The 17,287-nt window shown below is 43.6% G+C and overlaps 1 protein-coding gene across 1 annotated transcript; it reads right to left on the bottom strand.

Moving 5' to 3' along the window:
- Window positions 1–5,581: 5,581 nt before the first annotated feature.
- Window positions 5,582–15,741, bottom strand: KCNS3 (potassium voltage-gated channel modifier subfamily S member 3). The gene is made up of 2 exons (XM_068564867.1): window positions 15,711–15,741; window positions 5,582–7,113 (listed from the first exon to the last, which is right to left on the bottom strand). Exon 2 carries the CDS (start codon window positions 7,055–7,057, stop codon window positions 5,582–5,584), a length of 1,476 nt encoding a protein of 491 aa, XP_068420968.1. The 5' UTR covers window positions 7,058–7,113; window positions 15,711–15,741.
- Between the last annotated feature and the right edge of the window lie 1,546 nt (window positions 15,742–17,287).

Here is a 17,287-nt window from a genome sequence, read left to right as displayed (position 1 = left end):
GCTCTTCAGAAACAATGAGCCTATTTCTTGCCAGCACTCAGGCTTGAATGTATGTGCGAGCTGAAAAACATCTTTTACGGTTTATAAATACCATAGCACGTGCTCCCTACTCCAATGGGAACAGATCCGGCTCGCCTGCTGCAGACAAGGCGCAATTTCATCAGATAATTGCTACTGGAAAAAGAGCGCTTCGTGTGCTTCATACATCTGGGCTTGCAGCACCATGGAACTTCTCAATAAAATGTATACTCATGTTGGTATCTGGCAGGATTCATTTGGAAAGAAAGCTGTGTTCAAATAAAGCTGCACAAAGCTTCAGGAACCATGTTCATTGATTTTTTTTTTTTAATGATGCAGTAAAGTCTATCATTGATACACATGTAGTTGCTTCTCTGTCTTCCTTATAAGAGAAAAGGTCCTCACGATAGCTTCTTACTATGCAGTGTTTGTAGAACATGCATGGAGCATTTTTACATCCTCACAACCACGATCTTGTTGTTCCCTTTTCATACATTAAGACACTGAGGCTTAGAGAGGTGAAATGGCTTCTCCAAGCCCATTCAGAAAGAAATAAGCAGATCTGAATGCAAACAAAAGGTATTCCGACTCCAGGTCCGATGCTGTTTTCCATCTTCAAAGCCGTTGCATCTCAGTGACATTTTCTGTTTTCCAAAAACCCTTACGATCCGCTTAAAAGTTGACCCAACATTAAATGTGATTCTTCTGTCTTAGATTTATATTTCTTAATTTTAAATTAGCTTTGGTGTCTTTTCACACTATAATACTTTATAATTTTTCTACTGACACCTGTAAATGTCTTACAGGCAAATTGTGTTTGATTTCATTAATGTACTGCAATCAGACAGAAAATACCAGGTCCTGCCTGGGTACCACTTGAGATAAATCAAAAGAAGTCTTGCACTAAAATAACATGGAAGACCATTTATGGAGTGCATATTATATGTCAGGCACTGCACCAGATAGTTTATATTGATTAGCCAGTTTAATCCTTACACTATCTCTATGAGAAGGTTGGTACCAACCCCATGCACAGATGAGAAGACCGAGACTCAGAGGGGTTAAAGAGCTTGTCTATGATTACGGACCAAGCTAGGATTAGAACTCAAGCTTGTCTGACACCAAACCCCATGTTCTTATCCAATGTTCCTTTCTCCCAACCAGTAAGATGCATTATATTCACATAGCATTAAAATTAAGGCTTCTTAGTAACAGTGTAACTTTGGTGTACTTGGCTGAATATTGGCCTCTAAAGATATCCAAGATATCCAGGTCCTCACGCCTGGAACCTGGAACTGTTACCTTACAGGGCAAAGGTACTTTCCAGCTTTGATTAAATTGAAGATCTTGACATGGGGAGATTACCCTGAATTATCTGAGTGGATCCTAAATGTAATCACAAGTGTCCTTATAAGAGGGAGGCATGGAGAAGTGCGACACAGAAGAGAAGGCGATGTGACCACGTTGGCAGAGACTGGAGTGATGCATCCACAAGCTAAGGAACGCAGGCAGCCATCAGAAGCTGGAGGATGCACAGAACGGAACCATGCCCGGAACCTCCAGAAGGAACCAGCCCTGCCAACAATTTTAGCCCCTCAGACTCAGTTCAGACTTGTGGCCTCCAGCACTGTGAGAATGAACTTCTGTTGTTTTAAGCCACCAAGTTTGTGGTAAGTTATCACAACGGCCACAGGAAGCTATTACTCTTGGGAAAGTTGTTTAAGCTCGCTACTAAAATACCTACCTTCATTTGGATGTTGGTTAAATTGAGTAACAATAAATATTTTATCTTCTTCTCTTACCTTCCTGGAAAAAAACTTAGTAAAGTTTTCAAAACGGGGATTCTTTGTAACAGGAGAAGAGAGCTCAGAACAGAAACTGAACAGCTGAAAGGACACAAACATTCCTTATTCAAGGACAGTGGTAGTTGGTTCCACCCTCAGGGAGTGTGAAACAATGACAAATGAATTTTAAACTGCTGTTGACAACATTTAGGTTCAACGTAAGCTGTAAGGTGTGTTCTCTGAGCCTCTAGAGATTTTTAAATCTGGAGAAAACAAGTTATGTGTCTCAGGTAATTTGAAGGTCTAAGCAGAAATCATTTCAATTACTCCTTGAGCTTCCCTGCTTTCCTGTGACTCTTTAATTCATGATTTGTAGAAATTCTTACCTGAACCAGGTGTTTAGAGATGCCAGGTAACTGGTAAGTCATGGCTCTGCCATACCTTCTAAGACTGGATCGTTGATAGTATTGAGAAATTACTGTTAATTTTTAGTTTTACTGATGGCTTTGCAATTGTGTTTAGAGAAAGTTTATTCTTTTAAAGATACTGAAATACTTATGGATCCAATGATACGACTGACAGTTGCTTCAAAATAACCTGGGGAGGAGAGGAAGTGAGTCGACGAAGAGATAAAATAAGTTTCTTATGAAATGATAACCGTGGATCCTGAAGAGTAGGCACATGTAGGTCACAGGGTAGGGACAGGGAGCTTGAAAGAATTCAAAGACAAAACTCTGCGAAGTGGCCTGGTCCCACTGGAACGAATGCACCCCGGTGCCTGGGACTGAGCAACTCATGTAGAGGCAGCGCCCATTAGGTCAGCTTGCCTGGCTTTCTCTGCCCTCAGCACCCACTCCATCGCCAACATCCCTGGGTAGCAGGTGTTCAGCCGCTGACTCAGCCCCCCTCACAAGTAGGACCCCGCCATCTCACCATGCGGGAATGACCAACAGGCGACCTGCGTGCATCGCGGGAAAGCCGAGAGGCATAGACACGGAAGACACTGCAGCTCTATTGCTACAGAGGCCTAATGAAGTGGCATGAGTTTTGACTGAAGAGCATGGCAGGGACTGAGGTGAGGTCCTGGGGGAAAGAGTTCCAGCTGGCCAAGCCCAGAGGGAAGCCACTCGCGCCACTCACTCCGCACGCTCTCAGGTGGTCCGGCGAGCTGCCTCCGCGAATTAGCACGCAATACCGGCAGAAACACAAGTCCCGTACAGCTGCGACCTTGCAAGAGCTCAGAGTACAAGGATCCAGGTTTGGAAGCTCTTCGTAAGGACCCACAAGCTGAGAGACATTCCTGGATTCTTGTAGAACCACAGGTTTCCCGCTGTTTCTGCCACTCGGGGGCAGGGAAGGACCCTCAGAGCCTGTTCCAGCTTCTAGAAAACCCTGCCCTGTCAACAAATGTGTCTGCTTTGTGAGTCAGGAGAGGGAAGGTACATAAGCCAGCATTTCCCCTTTCCACTCACTTCCCAGAAAAATCAACGTCGGCCAGAGTTTATTGCTTTTTATCTCTTCAGATGAACGTGGCCCTGACGCATCCTTAAATCCACTCCTGAACCCAGGAGAGCAGGAGGCAGTGCCGTGTTCAAGGCGCAAGCTCTAGAATCCGGCTCCCGGGGTTCTAAGCCCAACTCTTACTCCCTGTGTGAACTTAAGCCATTTTTCCTGTGATCTTGTGTCCTCATTTTTTTTCTTTTAATTTATTTATTTTATTTATTTAGTTTTGGCTGCGTTGGGTCTTCGTTGCTGCGCGCAGGCTTTCTCTAGCTGTGGCGAGCGGGGGCTACTCTTCGTTGCGGTGCGCAGGCATCTCATTGGGTGGCTTCTCTTGCTGTGAAGCACAGGTTCTAGGCGCTCGGGCTTCAGTAGTTGTGACTCGCAGGATCAGTAGTTGTGTCTCGTGGGCTCTAGAGCGCAGGCTCAGTAGTTGTGGCGCACGGGCTTAGTTGCTCCACGGCATGTGGGATCTTCCCGGACCAGGGTTTGAACCCGTGTCCCCTGCATTGGCAGGCAGATTCTTAACCACTGTGCTACCAGGGAAGTCCTGTGTCCTCATTTTTAAATGGAGACAGTAATAAAGCCTTGCTGCTAGGGATGTTGTAAGGAATAAATGAGATTATATAGGTAAAGCCCTTACATAGTAGCTTATTATTATTATTGCTGTTGCTGTTATTACCACTACTATTGTTATTACTATTGCTATTACTATTACTATATAAGCAGTCTTCAATTACTTTATGACTATTTGGGAAATCTTAAATAAAACTGGGCTCCAAGTTCTACTGCCATGCTTCAAAACTATATTTATGCCAACATCAAAGGCACTTGGGGAAAAAGAAACTTTTTTTTAAATGGGCAGGGGATGACACACATGCATGTAATAAACCTCCAGATTTAAAAATAACTATAAACCCTGTTCAGGTGTATCCATCTCAGAAGTCAAGAAAACATTAGAAGGGGTGATGAGTCAAAAGGTTACCTTCATCAGATAACCTACAGAGAATGTCCTTCTTTCCACAAAACCCATCTGCAAACATAAAGATTTGGACCATAAATCCACGTGGCTCTTCCATTCAGAAGATCTCACGGAAAGAACCCAGTCTGACAGCATGAGTTAGAGTCGCCATACATCTCCAAAATTAAGATTTTAGCTAAATTCTCTCTGCCTGGGATAGAATTGCTGTCACTGCTCTGGATATGAGTATGTATGTCTTTCGTTATGTGGGGTAGAAACATAAGAGGCGGACATGACTGCCTCTCAGGCTATTTTTAAATGTTGGCTCATTTCACAGCTGCTGGCATAGCTTTGTTCAGTGATTTAAGTCTCACTCCTCTGGCCACAGTGAATCACGTCTGTGTTTGCACAGCATTTCTCCTTTCTTCCATTCACTGAATGTATGTCTGCCTGTGAGTGTGTAAGTTTGCTCTGCTCTGCATAATTTTCAGGTGATGAGGTTTTATCTGAGCAGTAGAAATTAGAAAATGTAGACTGGAAACATATCTGTAAGGGCACATGTTTCATGCACATATGCCAATTTGAGCATGTCCTAAACATGTACATGCATAATCAGCTTACACCGGACAGTGTGTTTTAATCATGAACGTGATCCTCCCACTTGCCAACCACTACCAAGTCTACTGAACAAAAGAACTAGCCCACTGTTGATGTGTATCCAAAATTCAAAAACACACAGAAAGGGCTCTTAATGTGTGCCAAAAAGAGCTTTTCCCTCCCAAGCCAATTGTGAATATACTGAAATATACTCACTTGACATAAAAACATACGACCAAGACATTCTCCATACTGAATTAGGCAGTTTATTAGGCTCCTAATGTCCATGTTTAGAACGTGAACATGGATTGACATGCGTCGTCTCATTTTGTGGATCTTACATGCATGTAGTCTTCAGTCAGCTGGGCCTTTGATTCTACTTGTCAGTAATTGACAGTTAGCTCAATGTGAGTAAATGATAAACACAGAATGATACGTAAGCCGTAGCAAGAAATCCCACCCAATACCATCTACCTTTTGTTTTTCAAAAATCGTATCACAACTCTCTCTTGTAAAGAATAAATTTCAGAGCAAGGCATTTAATTCGCCTCACTGAAAAAAATAAAGACGTTTCTATCATTTCAGAGCAATGAAATGTCCAACTATGGCTGGAAAGTACACCCTGAGAATTAAATGATTTTAACGAACCCACTGAGGTTTATAGAGCTGTGTTAACCTAACATCGGTAAGGGACACGAGGTACAGGCACGAACGTCCCGGCTCATTTTGCCGTGCAGTTCTCCAAGGATGCCATGTTATAAACATCCTCGTTGTCTTCGATGCTTGAAGCGTCTGTGGCGTCGGGGTCACTCACCACGATGCCCACAGAAGAGAGACTGGTGATGAAGGCATGCATCCGCTGGGCATAAATGTCCCTAATGTTAAAGTAAGGGAGCTCATGACACTTCTCTGGTGGGCCCTCACTACACTTGTCCACATCGATGTCCTTTTGCTTCTGGTAGTACTTGGAAAACTTGTTGAAGATAATGGTGATGGGAAGGGCCACCACCAAGATGCCACAGATGATGCACGCGCTGGCGATAAGCTTCCCAGCCAAGGTGACTGGGTGGGTGTCTCCGTAGCCCACGGTTGTCATGCTGATGGTGGCCCACCACCAGCAGACAGGGATGCTGGTGAGGCTGGACGTGTGGTCATCTTTCTCCACAGAGTAGATAAGCACAGAAAAGATGGAAATGCCCACCGATAGGAAGAGAAGCAGCAGCCCAACTTCGTGGTAGCTATGCCTCAGTGTGGCACCGAGAGACCGAAGTCCTACCGAGTGCCGGGCAAGCTTGAGGATGCGGAAAATCCTCATAAGCCTGAGAATCTGGACCACCTTGCCCATGTTTTCGATGTCCTCACTCTCTTCCTTCTTGGTGTCTACAGCCAACGTGGCATAAAAGGGAATAATGGAGACGAAGTCGATTATGTTCAGAGGGTTTTTCCAGAATTTCTTCTGACAGGGAGCAGCAACTACCCGGATGGCCAGCTCGACGGTGAACCAAGCGATGCACGCGATCTCGACGCCTTCCAGCACGGGGTCGTCCACCTCCCCGTCCTCGTTCTGGAACTCCGACATGCTGTGGACGCACATGGCCACGATGGAGGCCAGCACCACGCTCAGGGAGGAGATGGCGATGAGCTTGGCCGACAGGCAGTAGGCTGGGTTTTCCATGCGAATCCAGATCTTCTTCCGGAGCTGACCGAATCGCAGCTTGTCAAACTTCTCCAGCTCCTTCTCGAACAGAGACGACTCTTCGAACGAGGAGTCGGCACTCACGTCGTTGCTTTTCTGGTCCCAGCCCTTGTCGTGGTTTTCCCCCTTGCGCTCCTGGTAGCGGTCCCTGCAGCAGGAATCGAGGAAGAGCTCGTCGATGCCCCAGTACTCGATCTCCTGGCAGAACGAGAACGCGCACAGCTTCTCCATGACGTGCAGCTTCCCCGTGTAATAAAAGTTCAGAACGTATCTGAACAGGGAGGGGTTCCGATCGAAATAGTACTCTTTATCGGCCACGCTGTAGTCATCACACAGCTCCAGGATGGCCTCTTCCGAGTGGCAGCTGAGCAACTTCCCGAGCCTGGTGTGAGGAAAGCGCAGGAGGGTGCTCTGGTCGATGGACTGTTTAAAGCCCCCCACGTTCAAGTTGACAAGTTCCTTGTCTTGTCCAGGGCGATGGAAAATCTCACCAAACACCATGGTGGATACAGGTGGCGGAGAGCTGGCTGGGAAGGGAGACGGAGTTCACGCTGGACCTGGAAGGAACATAAGACGGCATTTAGCCCGGTCCCATGCAGCCAGCCGTGCCAAGCTTATTTTTAATCTGCCCTTTCCAGGATGATGGGCTACATTAAAAGCAAAACAGAAAATGGGGGGGAAGAAAAAGAATACGCTATCCCCTTTTTGATTAGAAGAGAATCGACACAAAACAGGTTTTTGGTTTTCGTTTTTTAAAAAAATGGGTTTATATATCCAGTTTTTGGGAAAAGACTGCCATATAATTTGTATGAACCCCAATTGCTATTTCTCTATTTTTTAGCCATCCAAAATTACCTCCCACTCCCCCAAAAGCAATGCATTTGGGATCACTTACACAATACAAGCGTCTCCAGTCTCAACTACGAGCCTTCCTCATTTGGAAATGCTCAATTCAGACATGACAGGCTATTTGCTGCCCGGCTTGTAGCTCATCTCTCCTGGCCCCTAGGGCTTGGTCGTGCACCCTCGGGAAGAGCTCCCTCCTCTGCTCTGCACCTCGTCCGCAACCCACACATCCCTGGGGGCTCAGCTCAGCTCTTACAAAAGATGTAGGTTTCCTCTTACACGCCAATGTTTCACTCCGTTTAGAAAAGGCCCTAGTCCCCACGTTTGGATGTGGACAATCAAGAGGATATAATTATCTCCCTGTCCGTAAGTATCTTAAAAGATACAGTTACACTTCATGGGATGGGGTTTCAGGTACATCCACAAGGGAAGAAACTGACTTAGGGAACCTTTCCAAGTTAACCTGCACTATCAGTTTCCTGCCACGACCAGGCTCCTCTGCCACCTCCTCCCTCCCTTCACAGTCTCCCACGCACTCCCAATCTGTGACACCCAAGTCTATACCGGCCCAGCACACATACAGGCTATTTTATTCTTGACACTAACCGAGATGTACCAGAACCATTTCTCAGAGAGAAAATAATAGATTTTGACCATCATCCAGTAGAATGACGCTTCCTCAGAGCCAATGATGCAAATAAAAGAAAGGTAGGAAACTGTCATATACTGACTTCCAACCGAGTACTAGTAGATGTTTTGTTTTTATTACGTCTTTTAATCCCTCCAGTACTATAAGGTAGGCGTATAGGAAAATAGATACTCAGAGAAGTTGAGTAGAGCCACAATTTAAACCCAGGTTGGATTAACCCCCAAGCCCATGCTATTTCCACTACACACATCCCCCCCCCCCCAATTGCTTCCTATTTTCTTTCCTTATTATAATCTAATAACCCAATGTGGGAAGTGTTATAACAGAACTGAGTCAAGCATCTTTGGGTTTATTGAGAGAAGAACAATGACCTCTGTCTGGAGAAGCTTCATGGCAGTGGTTCTATTCAGGTCAAATGTTAAAGGTGTAAGCAGAGCTGAGCAAAGAGGGAAAAGGACATTCCCAACCGAGGGTATCAAAAGGTGGGGACAAGCCAGACTGTAAAGAGACTTGTGTATCAATCTAAAGAGTCTGGACTTGATCCTGTAGGTAAGACCACTAAATCATCTTAATCAATAAGTGGGCATGGCTATACTTGTGACTGTAACTTGGAAAGACCCCACTGACAGCAGGAGGGAAGATTGCTGGTGGGAATGGCTGGAGCCAAGGAGGTAGGGCTTCGATAGAATAGGTGAGAGGACCCAAACTCATACAGCAGTGGTGTATATAAAGTGACAAATTCGAAAGTTTATAAAGTGGAATTGACAGGACTTGGTGACTGATTGGAAGGAAAAGATAAGGAAGTGGAAAGTCAAAAGGAGGATGTGTTTTCTACTCTGCATTAGTGGGTGACATCATGAGAGGAAACATAAAGATCAAGTAGGAATTTCTTGCCCTTATGTTTATGGAAAGCCAAATCTGTCGGCGAGACAAGAGATTCCTTCTCTGAAAATGACACTCCAGAGGACGCAGCCTGAAAACACAGCCCTCTGCCATCCACCCTAGGAGGAAGCCTAGCGTCATAAGGAATACATGGCCCTTTGCTCTGGACTCACCAGCACTGAATGTGTTCCCATGAAACCAGAGACCTCAGCCTGGCATGGCAAAAACGCTTCATGGATTTGCTGACCTCTTTAAAAGACTTGATTTTTTTCTGCCTCTGCTTTCTATTTTGAGTTAGAGATCTTCTCTGAAGGGCCTAAATCAGAGCTTACGGCTTGGTCCAAATATTTATGGAACCTCAGAAAGCTTTCAGAGGCTTTCATAAGCCTCTGAAAGCAGGCTTATGCTCATGGCAAGTAGAGTAGTAAAATGTTCCAAGGAACTAGTTTTAGCTAAGCTAGCGTTAAGGCTTTAATGGGCATTATCTCCTGGTGGATTATTTTTTATTTCCTTGGCTCTCCTGGAAACCCACAATGGTAGAAAGGCACTGTCTGCCTTCATGATACTACCTGCTCAACTCAGTCTCAATCAGAGAGTGTGCCATCACGTCCTAACTGTTTCACAGTCACTTCTCCAAAGAACAATGTTATCAACCATACTATCCGTCTTCTTGCTCTGTTCTCCTTGCTTTGTATTGACTCCATGCCAGTAAAAGAGAGCCCATTCTGAGGTCCACTCATTCCTCAGAGTCTAATCACAAAAGCAACACACGTCATAAAACCAGGGGTCTCTTGTTGCGGGTCTTTCAGAAGAAAGAAAAAGGAAAGCATCTCCGGATCAGATCAAATGCTTCAGCTCAGAGGGCAAGATGAGATTCTCTACGTCACGGCGGCCAGAGTACAGTGTTGATTTCTTTGGCTGTGCCTGGCCCATAGCAGCCTATGGAGGGCAGGGAAAAAGAAGACGCCCACCTTTACAGACTGTAGCAAGGTTCCCTTACATACAGCTAGTCCCTGGCCAATTACAAACAGTCCTTATATCATTTGCTCCTCACTATTACCTCGGGATTTTGCAGATGAGGAAGCAGGATCCGAATAGATGAATGGGCATCATGCAGCTATTAAGGGTCAGAGCAAAACCCAAGCCAGGGCTCCTTAGGCCAACCCCTCTGCTCTACAGCGCGCTGGCTCACACATCCAAAGTGGCATAAGAAAAGCAGATGCTGAACATCATTATTTACAAGATTCCTATATTCAGGCCAGCATTTATTTAACAGCCATCATTTACTCCCATTCAGAAAATACTTGCTGCATCAAAGGTATATCTGTATATATTTAATATATATTTATATATAATATATATTTTATATATGAAGTTATATGTGAATGTACCTATAAAGGGATGTATATTATATACACATATACTCACACTTAGTGTGAACCATATATATATATATATATATATATATATATATATATATATATATATATAAATATATACATATATTTAACTATGCACACACTAAATAAAAACATGGGTCAATTCCTCTATAAGTGAGAAAAACTTCTCTAATTGTGACTAAAGATATAGAAAAAAATAACCAAAACGTTTTTGATTACATAAAAGTAAAATTTTTGGTATGGAAAACCATGCCATAAGCAATGTTAAAAAAGAGAATACGGGAAAAAATATTTGCCACTTACATCACAGACAAGTGGTTAATATACCTAGCATGTAAAAAGCTTTCGACAGAGAAGAAAAACGAGAACAACAATACAGAAAAACGGACCAGATGTGAACAGATAGTTCACAGACGAAATGCAAATGGGTCTTAAAACAGGACAAAAAAATGTTCTACTTTTTGCTCATAGTAAGATAAATGCACATTAAACTTATGGTGCAGTATTGTATACAATACCAAAATGGAAAAAACAAATCCAAAAATCGGGCTACACACTCTATTATCAGGTATATGGGGAAGCAAACACTTTTACAGACCGGGAATACAAAATGAAAGGGAACCTTCTGAAGGGGAATTTGGACATATCTAGCAAAACTGCCCGCAAAATAGGAGAAAATATTTGCAAATCATATATCTGATAAGGGTCTAGTATCCAGAATAGGATTTAAAAAAAAAAAAAAAAAAAAAACTCTTACAACTCAATAGCAAAAAGGCAAATGGGCAAAGGATTTTATAGACATTTCTCCAAAGATATAGAAAGGACCAAAAAGTACATGAAAAGATGCTCAGTATCAGTAGTCATTAGGAAAATACAAATCAAAATCACAATGAATTACCACTTCACACTACTAGGATGGCTATAATCAAAAAGTAATAATAATACGATATTGGATTGTGTCACAATACAGTAACTGTTCGTGAGGATGTGGAGAAATTGGAACCCTCAAGCATTATGGGTAGCCATTTTGGAAAACAGTGAAAGAATGATAGAATTAAAATCTCACCATTTTGCAACTCATAATGAAATAACGGATCTGGGCAATGATCATAAATGGCTGCTAAAACCCAGATAAAAAGCTGATGGGGAGCTTCGTAACTGGTAGATCAGAGGAGCAACGCCTGAACCCATTGATCAAGCCTGGTGTAACAAAAAGAGACACCAAGATAGAATGTGCCTCCTGATGGAAATATATACACAATTCGGAACTATACCGGCCCCCTAAACGTCAGACCTGAATTTGATCTAGCCTCTAGATCTATCAGTTGAAGTAAAATAGAGATTTCAGAGGAATATGTTCAAAGACACTCTAGGGAAGCAATCAGCAAAAACCAGACTGTGGGAAATTATACAGGACACATGACGTGGATCAAATACATCACATATCAAATAGATCCAGCGTGTGGCCTTGTATGGATGCTGACTTGAGCTAGCCAAATGCTTTTTAAAATCCATATGAAAACCAGGGACATGTGAACGCTAAACTAGACACTTGATGACATAAAATGATAACTGTCAGTTTTTCAATGTGTTAATGGTATTGTAATTATGCTCTCAAAAAGAATCTTTATCTTTTGGAAATATATACTAAGATCTTACGGATAAAATTATACTACGTTTAGGATTCATTTCAAAATAATCCATTGATGTGGGGTTGGGAGGACAGATGGAAGCACTGACATACAAGATGGCCATGAATTAATAATTACGACAATCGTTGCAGCTGAGTGATGGGTACAGAGGAGGCTAATGCATTATTCTATTTTTGTACATGTTAAAATTCTCCATCAACAATGTTTTAAGAAAAATTTACTAAGCACCTTTTTGAGCCATGCACTGTGGTAAATGCTTTCATATACACTATTGTGCACCTTTTAACTCCCAGGATCTCAAGCAGTACCTCAGTGTAAGTACCCCTGAATGACTGAATCATTTCATTTAATTCTCCCGCAGTCCTACAGGGGTAGATCTTATACCTGGTGTTGCAAACAGGGAAATCTGAGGCTCATAGTTTAGCCAACATTATACAGCTTTTATAGGGCAAACTCTTTCCACTATGCCTCAAATATGAGTATTTAATTTTTTTTTTTAAGTGGGAGGAAGGAGGGACTGGTTGATCTTCAATTTTGCATCTTTTATCAGTCATCCTCATGAATGAATGCTATATTCTTTGGTAGGAGATTTGGTACTAGCATGCCAAGGACACATGTGGTCTCAAATCAGGCACATCTGTGGGTACCAAAGGCATCTGGCCACAAGGTAGAAAAATCAAATGCCATTTTCATTCTCTTCCTCAAGAAGAGCTTCGGTTCATTGTATCAATCCTCCTGCCTACTATCAACCCAAATCACTCATGGTGAGAACACCATATACTGTATGCGGCCCCCTTGTTCCTCTTGGTATTTGTAAGATTGAAAAGAAAGAACAGATGCCAAAAATCCAAGGTATTCTCTGGCAGCTTAAAAGAAAAACCACATTGATCCACTTCTCTCCAAGTGGCACCCATAAAGCCTTTCCAAAGCCATTAACCTCTTACCGCTCTCTTTGCTTCATGCTTTCAAAATCACTTTAAAAATACTCTCAAAACTGTGTCTTTTCAAGGGTGAGACATATACATGCACACATGTGCATGAGTAGCTTTGATAATGCACTTGATTTGCTCAGAAAAGTAACAAAAGCAAAACAAATACAAGCCACTTGTACTTGCTTTATTGGGCAGAACCACTTTTTAAAATCAATTCCATAAAAGTAAACGAAAAACCTTGATTCTTTTTTCCTTCCCACTTGTCCAAAATCTACATTAGTCCTAACATGAAATCAAAAAAAAAAAGGTGGGGGGCATACTAAATTGTATTTCTGGCCATGCCATATGAGAATATTCCAAGTAAAACTAAACAAATGTAAACAGACTTGAAAACCTAAATTCAATCCACACCCAAGTACTGAGCATCCTCTCACCAGGAACCTTCCCTGGTGATGATCTTCTCCTACAGCAAGCTCCCCGTGCACTGGGGTGGGTAACGGGTAAGGAAAAGAAAATCAGAAGTCCATGTCGGGCTACAGAGGAGCAGAGGGTATAATGAAACGTCAATGGCATTGCACGGTCCACCCTGACTGTGAATTTGGAAATGGAAATGCTAGTGGTCCTTGATTCAGACCTTTGTGAACCAGAGTGTTTTTACAGCAGCTAAAATAGCACAATCCTGAGAAAGAAACAGCTGTTTATGAGACATTTAGGAGGACATGTCCAGAGCCAGAGTACAGGACACACAAAACTTCAAAGAGCTTGCTGTATTTGAGTCTTTGTTTCCAGGGATCAGCATTTCCTGGGCATCCAGAGCCTTCTACATGGAGCCAATCCCCCCAGTAGCCTTCCAAACGGTTCTTCCCAGCCCAGCGAGGAAGCCTGGATATAAAGTGTGATTCCCACTGGCCAGATAAACAGCAAAGAAACTCCCTCCTGGTCTATTCCACATCTGACATGTTCCAACAGCAGTAAGTGCAGCTGACGACACACCAATGGCATAGGCCCCAGGTCGCCCTAATTCAGAACATTCATCACCTAAACCCAACTTTTAAATGTTGAACTGAAAGAAATGAACCCACCAGGTCCCCTTACCTGTGCTGAACTATCAGAAGCAACTAAAGAATAGAGAAAAATGTTAAGACTCCAAAAACTTGTGCTTGAGTTACCACTCCCCAGCTACATGACCTTGGGTGGGAGATTCTTGATCTACAAAAGATGATGTACACACCTTGATGATACAATAACAAATGCAAAAGTCTTTTGAAAACACAAAGCATAAGATACATGCAAAACCTTATTCCAAAAATAAGACATTAAGGTAACAGTATCCCTACCTCCCCTTTCCTGCCCCTACTTACTCCCTTCCCTCTCTTACCCCCTCCACCTGGACCAGTCATAGTAGGGTGGTACTTATTCCCTCTGGACTCTATTTAGTGTGGCCGACCCCCTCTGAAAACTCCAGGGATCCCTGTAATCCACGCAGCTCCTCTCCAAGCAGGAGGGCTGCTCAGAGGGCTGATTCAGTGAGACAAAAAGCCAGAAATCTCTCCTGTTTGTAAAAAGCAAAGAACCACAGGTGAAAGATTTTCAACCAGAAACAGGAAAAATGTGGACTTTGCCCCAAGAGGGGAGCCTTAACTCTGCAGTAGCTCCATCTGAGTCACAGCTCCACCTGAGTCATGTGACATGGAGGGATGCACATACAAAGAGCTGTCAGAGTGACATTCTGGTGTCGAGAAGAGGGAGTTCTGGAGCATTTGAACGCACCTACGCCAAATTAATAGTTCGCCCCTGCCCCTACTTGCCGGCTCTGCTCACCTTTTCCCACAGCCCTGCAGGTGCATTTCTATTTGAGCCCCTACCACGAGGGATTAGAGTGTTTTTACAGATCTCTTTCTCCTCCACAAGTCTGACCATTGCTGTCACTAGACTCCAAGCTCTTCTGCAGAGGGGACCATGTCTCGTCATCTCCACAGCCCTTTATGCTAATTTCTGTCCACCGTCTAGTGAAAGACACTTCTATCTGGAAGAATTAACAAAAACTATCACTGTTTTTGTGAAAGAGCCAGCAGAAGGATCTAGATCAGGCATGGTGAAATGAAATGCTTCCAGTGGCCAAACAAGTAAGTTACACAAACGAAGTGCTCAGGTTGGGGACTGTGGTGAACCACCCATGCTTGTCTAAGTGGCAAAGGCGACTCAGCACCAGAGTCCTTTGTGGGAACAGAGGGCCAGTCTAGGTGTATCTTACAGTGTGCCCGGAAAACCCAGAAATCCTGCTTTTTACGTGGTATATCTCAACTGTCATTAGAATTGATCCAAAAAGTTTTTAACATTATGTGGCTCAAACAAAAATGTACCCCCGGGCCAGGCACTGCCCATAAGCCCTCCATCTGTGACCTGAGTGAGATTCTTACCAACCCCAGCTCTACGCACCGATTTCAAGCCAGACTGACTCAAATGGACACAAATGGAACCTTGTCACAATAACAGTAGGGTCACTCCCTCAAGTCTGAACTGCAAACAACAAAAGGGGGTGAGCCACGTGGATGACAGAATCTTCCACAGTTGACCTGCCATGTCCCCCAGGACAACCGCAGCCCCATCCGTCCAGTCTGGCACTCTCCCTTTCTCCCTTAGTCATCTGCCCCAACTGCCCAGTGGGTTTTACAGTCGGAAGAGTCCCCCTGACGTCTGACTTTCATTTCTGTCACTGCACTATAAGGTGTGTTCTCCCCTTGCTTTGATAAGTAATGGTGTCAGAGAAAACATCAGAGAGGCAGCGCTTACCCTTGCGGTGTTGATGTCACACACTCTGCCCTCATCCTGCCCAGTGGAATGTCCATCGTCATCCAAGAAGCTCCACCCTTCCTCCTTCACTGGAAAGTGTGGTGCACAGAGGCATTTAGTGACCAAAAGGAAGAGAAGAATCCTGTTCTCTGGTTGTACTGGCCAAAGCAGTCGCTGGGAAATCACTCTCACCTGCAGAAGAAAGCATGAGTCAAGTTGTAACTCCAAGGGGAAAACACATACAAGAAGTTTTATCTCAGACTCAATGTTCTGGGTGTTTTACTGATTAGACCCATATCTTAGAGCCCCATCTAACTCTCAGGGACCCGTCACTCCCACTGGACACGTGGCTACAGAGACATCAGCAAGTGATTCACAACCACTTTCAGGCCCCAGGACCCTCAGATCTTGACTGGAGTGGACACGTGGGACATCTCCACTGACCCCAAGGCCAAGAAAATATCCAAGGATAAAACGAGGCACTAGAATTAGGACCGCAGTCACCTCCCACACAGCTTCTTCTAGGAGCATTATTTTCTTAGCTAATTCATCAAGGATATACTTATAAACCTCTAAATGAGTACCTTTAATCCACATTAGAGACCAAGTTCTGAGTGTGACTGCGCTAATAGAATGAATACTGCCGCTCTAATTTGAAATCAAGAGGTTTCGAAGGCTGGCCAAATTCCATTTTGCTTCATTTGGCCATTGTCATATTTCACAGATCAGAAATGACTACGGGTGTTAGATCAAAGTTCTCTAGTTAATGTGTGTGTGTGTGTGTGTGTGTGTGTGTGTGTGTGTGTGTGTATGTGTGTGTGTGATGTATGGGGGAGAGTTAAGTTTGTATCAAAACAAATAAAAGGACAACTTTCAATTTTTCGCTCTGAAAAAAATTAAAGAAAGTAAAAAAAAACCTTCAATTCCCAACAAGGTAAGCCTTGCCTCACAGTGGCACATTCCCATAGATTTATACTAGTATCTAAGCATCTATCCATTGATTTTCATGTTTTCCAATCAACGCTAGGTTGAAAGGGAAGGAGGAGAAGATAAAGAAGAAAACATTGATTCTGAGCTTCCAAAAGAAGTGAAAGCAGTGCCTCCAGCTATGTCAGTCATTACAAACTTTCATTATAGTTGAAGCTCTGCCCAGCGTTATCCAGGGCATTGGGATTACAACAAGATGCAGTGTCTGCCCTCAACCTCACCCCGGGAGCCCACAGACCCCAAACCAAACAACAAAGTGGAGGTGTCCTACCAACGCCCACAGGGCAGTGAGAGGGAGCAAAGCAGGAATGGTTTCCAAGCCGGTCCCAACAATGGCCAGAGCAATCCTTCAGTGAATTTCCAGCTCTAATAGAGATGATAATGAGGAAGGATCCAGAAAAAAATGCAGCATTACCCAAACTGAACTTCTGAGATGGGACACTTGGCAAAAGAGGTAGAGAAATCTCAACAGGGCTAAATAAAATCAATTCAGGAGCTAACATCCTCCTTCCCCTCCTCCCCCTCCTCTTCCTTCTCCTCCACAGACTACCAGCAGCACCTCAAAGGGTTAGCCTCAGATATTAGTGTTT

This window comes from Eschrichtius robustus, chromosome 15, assembly GCF_028021215.1.
Source record: "Eschrichtius robustus isolate mEscRob2 chromosome 15, mEscRob2.pri, whole genome shotgun sequence".
NCBI lineage: Eukaryota > Metazoa > Chordata > Mammalia > Artiodactyla > Eschrichtiidae > Eschrichtius > Eschrichtius robustus.
This window is presented reverse-complemented; position numbering and strand designations above follow the sequence as displayed.